At 43.6% G+C, this 8,327-nt stretch overlaps 1 protein-coding gene across 1 annotated transcript in view; it reads left to right on the forward strand.

Moving 5' to 3' along the window:
* The window catches only part of LOC110487762 (pro-neuregulin-2, membrane-bound isoform), a 49,658-nt gene extending 47,417 nt beyond the window's left edge, over positions 1-2,241 (forward strand). Inside the window, exons 8-12 of the mRNA XM_036943193.2 lie at positions 3-138; positions 590-720; positions 879-1,097; positions 1,251-1,434; positions 1,617-2,241. Coding sequence (XP_036799088.1) covers positions 3-138; positions 590-720; positions 879-1,097; positions 1,251-1,434; positions 1,617-2,090 — 1,144 coding nt within the window. The 3' untranslated portion in view covers positions 2,091-2,241. The remainder of the gene's footprint in view (positions 1-2; positions 139-589; positions 721-878; positions 1,098-1,250; positions 1,435-1,616) is intronic.
* The last annotated feature ends 6,086 nt before the right edge of the window (positions 2,242-8,327 follow it).

Raw genomic sequence — 8,327 nt, forward strand, 5'->3', positions numbered from 1 at the left:
AGGAAACAGAGGAAGAAGATACATGGCCACCTGAACCAGAACGTCAACCAGAACCAGTGTGTGGAGCAGCCCAACCGCATGCTGGCTAACGGTCCCAACCACCCTGGGCCAGGGCCTGAAGAGATCCCGATGGTGGACGTGAGTCACTACAGCCCCGTACACACTCAGGTTGTACAACTGATGTACAACACATTTGACACAACGGTTGTGATACAATGGTTATTTCTGTTATACTACAGAGAGTTTGTCTGCATAAAAACACATGCGGTGTCTCTACAACCGCTGTGTAAACACTTTTGCGCAGACAAACCTTCCGTTGGATCACAATTGTTTTGTCAAATGCATTGTACACCAGTTGTACAAACTGAGTGTACAGGGCCTACAAGATACCTCAGGCTCAGAAACAGAATTATTTTGATTGTAACGGGTGTTATAACACGTTCTTATCCCAGTTTGGCCGTTCCGCCTGCCGACACGGCATACGTCTAGAGCCAGGACTGTCTGCAAGCCTTGGGAGAGAGAGACAGATTGCCATATCGCCCATACCTATACAGCTCCCACAATGCATATCTCTCTCTTCCTTTCACAGTACATCTCAAAGAACGCTCCTACCACAGAGTGTAGTATTATACAGCATGGACCAGAAGAAGCTGTAAACTACGCAGGAAGCCGAATGTCCACCAGATCCCACCACTCATCTACAGTCTCCCACAACTCCAGGTGCTGTAGTGGCATACACACACATAGACACACACACACATAGACACACACACAAGCACACACACGTCAGGGCATTTCTGTGGCTCAGAAATGTCATAAAGCCGTCTCGTTACTTACTTACTTCCATCTCTGTTTCTCTCTCTCTCTTCTCCCCGTAGACATGAGGAGCGGACGTGGAGTATAGAGAGGACAGACAGTATGAACTCAGACTGCCAGTCGGGGGCGCTCTCCTCATCAGTGGGCACCAGTAAATGCAGCAGCCCGACCTGCATGGAGGCACGGGCACGGAGGGCCGCCTACTGGGGCTGTTCTGAGGGAGCCAGCCTGCAGTATGGAGACTCCTACGACTCTCTGAGAGACTCACCTCACAGTGACAGGTGGGATGACTAGTATGAATGTTTGCCCACGATGTGTACTTGTATAAACTACAGAACGACTTCTTGTCTACTGTCTCAGTTTTGGGCCTCTGAACTAGATTTAATACAGTTTTGTGTGTGTGTGTCTCTGTTTCCCCCCTCCCCTCCCCACAGGTACGTGTCAGCGTTGACCACACCAGCCCGTCTGTCGCCCATTGAGTTCCACTACCCCCCACTGCCCCCCCAAGTGCCCACCTTCCAAATCACATCCCCCAACACAGGCCACGCCCTCGCCCTGCCGCCTGCCGCCGCAGCCTACCAGCGGGATGACGACCAGCCCCTGCTGAGATGCCCCCAGGTGACCATGACCCTGCCGCTACACTCACTAGCGACTACACACATGGCAGAAAGCAGGCCATTTTACAACTGTGACTCATGAGTCATATTTTCCACTTCCTTGTTGTTGTAAGTAGTGTATGATGTTGTTAGTTGTAGACTAGAGTATCTTGTGTGTGACGTTCTCTGCTTCTGTCCCTGCAGGATGGACGGTTGTACCGGCAACCCCGTCGCCCTCGCCAACCCTACCTGACAGAGAGCACGGGCAGCCTTCCATCCAGCCCCTATCATCTCCCTGACGACGAGGCCTATGAGACCACGCAGGAGTACGCCTCCTCCCGTGAACCAATCAGGAGCCGCCGGCGCCCGCGTCGGAACCGCCTCAATGGACATGTCTCCCAGCGTGCAATGGGCCTACGGGACAACAGCTCTCAGAGCTTCAGCCAATCAGAGGAGGAGGAGGAGGAAGAGGAGGGGCAAGGAGAGAGCACTCCTTTCCTCAGTATGCAGAACATGAACATGGAGCCGTGCGAACGTGGGTACCGATCATCTACCGCCCCTGCCCCGACCGCCGACATACGGACTCACCGGGCGCAGGGGCGGCCAAGCACCCGCAGCAACGGACACAGTAAAAGCTCCCAGTCGCGCTCCTCCAAAAATGACAACACACCCCTTTAAGACCCGCCCGCCTTGACTACTGACCTCTAACCCCTGACCCCGACCCCCCTGTCCCACCTAAAGACAACAGTGGAGTAGAGACCTGCACCTAGGAGAAATATTTTTATTTTGTATAACAGACAGATATTCTAAATAAATGAAATATTTATTTTCATTTCAGCAAAAATTGTCTACTAGCTAACAGCAAAGACTTTTTTTATAGGGAAAAATATTTATATGTAAAGTTTTTGATTTACAGCGTTATGAGAGAAAAAAATGATTACGTGCCAATTTTTTCACAAGTTAGATAATAGAATAATATTGTGGTGCCTTTTGCTGTGTGCTGAAGCCAGAGGTCCAGTTGAGTTTTTGTAGCCTTTCTAATACAGACTCCTCATTTTATAGACCTCTTTACTTTGACTTCCTCTGTTTAGGATCTCCCTGTTTGAACTGTGATATGATTCTGGCATCATGCAATATGAATCACCCCTGTGTAACGGAGAATGTTTACATGAGTATGATCCACACGCAGTTGTTTTTTCACGGGGGACATTTATCACAGACGCAACTGGATGTGGTGTCCTGTCCTGGTACAGGAAGTGAAGCGCTAGTTTTTGATGAGTCGCTCCAACAAACTCACATCAGTCATTCATGTCATCATCCGTCCGCCTGTCATCGTCTGTGTATTGTTTCAGAGGAATGCAGGTGATCCAAGGTACCTGCACAGGTGTTCAGGGTTTTTAAATGGGAATGAGTGTAGGTGACGGTTGTGGTGTGTGTGTGTGTGCGTGTGCATGCAGGTGTGTACGCACTCCATGATGAGTTGTAGTCTGGTCACAGCAAGGGAGACATGAGTGTCCATTCAGCTATGAGGATGTAGTCACTGTTAAACTGACATACTCAACCGGCCAATCGTCATGCTGCCAGAAGCTCCATTGCACTGTAAAACCTCCATCCATGAGCATTCATTGGCCAGGGAGCTGCCAATCCTACCAATCCAGTCAATCCAGCCTGATTCTGGCCTACATGGACTTCCCTCCCCCATTCCTATGCCAGCAGCTTAACTAAAGCCGCACTGTGTCTCAGGACTTTCACATCCCATCAAGAAAAAGACTCCATTTCCCAAGAACCACCATGGTCCATAGGCCAGATCCATTATGTCCCTCTTCCTTGTCTGTTTTCATCAGTGATATAGTATGGAGCTATGGAAACTCTTGAAACTTGAAAAAAAAAAGTGGGTTTTAAAAATGCCAAAATCCGCTGATATGGAGTTAATGTTGAGGCTCTTGGATGATTGTTCTATGACAGTGTAATGAGACAGGTTTGTCCTGTGATGATGATGATGATGATGATGATGATGATGATGACATTGGCTCGTAGTGATGATGGCACTGGTTTGCTGTGTGCTGTGACAAGTGACACAGGTTAATTTTAAAGTCTCTCCTACGTTGACTGACTCACTGCAGTGTGTTTGAGTCTGTTCGGTTTGTCTTTTTTTAATCATAGTCAACAGACAGTATGGTATTATCGATTATTGCATCCTTTTTTGCATTCCTATACCTTTATTATTAACACAAGTATACCTTGCTTGGTCATATTGACTGAATGATCTGATATGTGTCTGTCTCTGTCCGACCCCGCCCTCTTGCCAATGACATCATAGATTATGACATAACCTACTATCATGGGATATGTTAGATTTACACATTACAACAGCTTGTCCACTCCGCTATGGGTTACAGGCATTCCTCAGAAAGGATGCACCTCAGAAATACTATGAGATTAAATGGACAGAGAGCATCCCGCTCCTCTGCCTAAAAGAAAAAGAGCATTGTGTAAAATACATGAGTCCCCATGAGTTGGTTTTAAATGAACATTTTAATTTGCCCCTTTACCAGGAGAGTCTCACAGGAGATGCATGTATCACAAAAAAATGTTATAATAAGTACCATATAAAAAATGACAACCAACTCCTTTGATGAATTCAGAGGATTATTGTGGAATATCATTTAGAGATATACATGTTCTTTTCATGGCCCAAAGTTCTTCCAAGTTTGTCTTAGTATCACTGTATTCAATCTGGGATTTGCAATGTAGGATACTGCCAGTGACGGTAGTGTGCTTCTAGTGGTAGTTCAAATGTAAAATCCCCCCTTACCTCCTTCCCTTGCAACCAATATTTCCTACCTTCCACATTTACTCTCTCTTTCTCTCACGCACACACACACACACGCACACACACACACACGCATGCACGCATGCACGCGCGCACACACACACACACACACACACTTAAACACAACACACACCCTTCAACACGGCACATATATACACACACACACACACACACACACACACACACACACACACACACACTTAAACACAACACACATCCTTCAACACGGCACATACACACACAATGTTTGTGTTTTTACAGCAGTTGTCCTCATCTCCTTTACGCCCCCTGCATGTCCTAGCGGTCCAGGTAGTTGGGTGCATGGGAAAAGAAGCAAGCAAATCGTTTTCCACTCAGTGAAAAGTGTCTTCATTTTAACATTCAGCAATAAATCCCCTTTTCTCATGTCTCCATTCTTGGAATATGCTAGAAGTTTTTTGCAAGTTTTATCAAAACATACTTGTAAAAAAGAAAAAGAAAAATCCAAACCACCTCTTCATATGAAAATAAATCTTTATTCCTACCATTTTGAAAGTGTTGTCATTCTCTGTCACAAAGAGGAGGCCTCCTCCTTCATTGACCCTCAAAGTGTAGGGGGGATTCTCAATCTTACGTCAGAAGCTAGTTTTGCCTGCCAATTTATGATTGTCTATCAAACTGATAATAATTATTCTGCTTTATGCTGATCCCATTCATCTGTGTGACAGGTAAGGGTCAATCCAGCAAAATAGACTTTGAAAACTTCTAGCCACTAGGTGGCAATATTTTCATGTTTTATCTCTTCCATTTCAGACTCATATTTTCTACCCCAGCAAAGCATATTGCATCCTCACACGTAACCAGTTTCCCTTTTATAGATCAAACAGGTTTTTCCCACAAAGTTTTTCCTTCCTTAGTGTGGTTATTCTCTGATTACGGATAGGTATGATTTTTATTGCCTGGAATATTGCTGGCATGATTCATCTGATCTACCGTTCTACTAGGCTAAACTCCATTACTTAGATGGTCATCTTGATTTGATGCAGTGGTGAAAAAAGTACCCAATTGTCATACTTAAGTAAAAGTAAAGATACCTTAATTATAGAAAAAGACCCAAGTAAAAGTCACCCAGTAAAATACTTGTTGAGTAAAAGTCTAAAAGTATTGGGTTTTAAATATACTTAAGTATCAAAAGTATATGCAATTGCCAAAATATACTTAAGAATCAAAAGTAAAAGTATAAATAATTTCAAATTCCTTATATTAAGAAAACCAGATGGCACAGTTATCTTTTTTTCTTTCTTTTTATTTATGGATTGCCACAGGCACACACCAACACTCAGACATCATTTACAAACTAAGCATTTGTGTTTAGTGAGTCTGCCAGATCAGAGGGAGTAGGGATCACCAGGGATGTTCTCTTGATAAGAGCGTGAATTGGACCATCGTCCTGTCCTGTTAAGCATTCAAAATGTACTTTTGAGTGTCAATGAAAATGTATGGAGTAAAAAGTACATGATTTTATTTACGAATGTAGTGTAGGAAAAGTTCAAGTAATACTACCTAAGTACTACTTTAAAGTATTTTTACTTAAGTACTTTACGCCACTGATTTCATGACAAGCATCAAATAGATAAATGAAGGGCATAATTAGGAGACATTATGGTAGTGATCTCACACCCTCACGCCCAAACTCAGACACACTTCTCAGACAGGTTGAACGGCCTCAGAGAGAGAGGTGATGTTCTCTGTCAAAATGTCCCAGTACTGTGGTATGTGGTTGTATCACCGAGCCCTCTTAAGATCAAATCAAATCAAATTTATATAGCCCTTCGTACATCAGCTGATATCTCAAAGTGCTGTACAGAAAGATGAATGCACTAACTGTAAGTCGATCTGGATAAGAGTCTGTTAAATGACTAGCATGTCAATTTCAATGTAAACACACACGTGATGAATTCATCAGATGTCTCGTCTCATCTTCTTGTTGAATAAGATCCACCAACTCTGTTTATATTGAATACAGATGTATGGAGCACACCTCATTCCTGAGACGCAGAGAGTACTTATCTCTCAAAGCAAATGGACTGTAGTGAACACATACAGTGGGACAAAAAAGTATTTAGTCAGCCACCAATTGTGAAAGTTCTCGCACTTATTAAAAAAGATGAGAGAGGCCTTTAATTTTCATCATAGGTACACTTCAACTATGACAGATAAAATGAGAAAAAAATCCAGAAAATCACATTGTAGGATTTTTTATGAATTTATTTGCAAATTATGGTGGAAAATAAGTATTTGGTCACCTACAAACAAGCAAGATTTCTGGCTCTCACAGACCTGTAACTTCTTCTTTAAGAGGCTCCTCTGTCCTCCACTCGTTACCTGTATTAATGGCACCTGTTTGAACTTGTTATCAGTATAAAAGACACCTGTCCACAACCTCAAAGTCACACTCCAAACTCCACTATGGCCAAGACCAAAGAGCTGTCAAAGGACACCAGAAACAAAATTGTAGACCTGCACCAGGCTGGGAAGACTGAATCTGCAATAGGTAAGCAGCTTGGTTTGAAGAAATCAACTGTGGGAGAAATTATTAGGAAATGGAAGACATACAAGACCACTGATAATCTCCCTCGATCTGGGGCTCCACGCAAGATCTCACCCCGTGGGGTCAAAATGATCACAAGAACGGTGAGCAAAAATCCCAGAACCACACGGGGGGGGGGGGGGGGCCTAAATGACCTGCAGAGAGCTGGGACCAAAGTAACAAAGCCTACCATCAGTAACACACTACGCCGCCAGGGACTCAAATCCTGCAGTGCCAGACGTGTCCCCTTGCTTAAGCCAGTACATGTCCAGGCCCGTCTGAAGTTTGCTAGAGAGCTTTTGGATGATCCAGAAGAAGATTGGGAGAATGTCATAAGGTCAGATGAAACCAAAATATAACTTTTTGGTAAAAATTTGTTGTGTTTGGAGGACAAAGAATGCTGAGTTGCATCCAAAGAACACCATACCTACTGTGAAGCATAGGGGTGGAAACATCATGCTTTGGGGCAGTTTTTCTGCAAAGGGACCAGGGCAACTGATCCGTGTAAAGGAAAGAATGAATGGGGCCATGTATCGTGAGATTTTGAGTGAAAACCTCCTACCATCAGCAAGGGCATTGAAGATGAAACGTGGCTGGGTCTTTCAGCATGACAATGATCCCAAACACACTGCCCGGGCAATGAATGAGTGGCTTCGTAAGAAGCATTTCAAGGTCCTGGAGTGGCCTAGCCAGTCTCCAGATCTCAACCCCATAGAAAATCTTTGGAGGGAGTTGAAAGTCTGTGTTGCCTAGCAACAGCCCCAAAACATCACTACTCTAGAGGAGATCTGCATGGAGGAATGGGCCAAAATACCAGCAACAATGTGTGAAAACCTTGTGAAGACTTACAGAAAACGTTTGACCTCTGTCATTGCCAACAAAGGGTATATAACTAAGTATTGAGATAAACTTTTGTTATTGACCAAATACTTATTTTCCACCATAATTTGCAAATAAATTCATAAAAAATCCTACAATGTGATTTTCTGGATTTTTTTTCTCATTTTGTCTGTCATAGTTGAAGTGTACCTATGATGAAAATTACAGGCCTCTCTCATCTTTTTAAGTGGGAGAACTTGCACAATTGGTGGCTGACTAAATACTTTTTTGCCCCACTGTACAATCTTGGTTTCTGCTGGGGCAGTGACATAACTGTGTCTCAATCTGTTTAGTCAAGGTTGTTTCTGTCCTTGCTGTTGCAACACACACTTTGACATAATGCTTAACTTTCCATTGCAGTGATTTGGGCATGCAGTTGAGCAGGTGTTTGCACATCTCGTAACTCCAGTTCTACCTGACAGGCATTGAAACCCTCAACAGTCAGAGACAGTTAAAAATAAATGCCTGGGAAGATTGTCTATGTACAACACAATGTTCCACGGATAAAGCACTGATACAATGCTGATAACAAACCATTGATTTGTGTTAGATCAAGGTGAAACTGGGAAAATATATATATATATAAACGTTTTATTTTGTCATTTCTGTCAGTTGTGGTAGGTTTAGTATCAAC

This window comes from Oncorhynchus mykiss, chromosome 14 (assembly GCF_057628025.1).
Source record: "Oncorhynchus mykiss isolate SJ-2025 chromosome 14, ASM5762802v1, whole genome shotgun sequence".
In the NCBI taxonomy this organism is placed as follows: domain Eukaryota; kingdom Metazoa; phylum Chordata; class Actinopteri; order Salmoniformes; family Salmonidae; genus Oncorhynchus; species Oncorhynchus mykiss.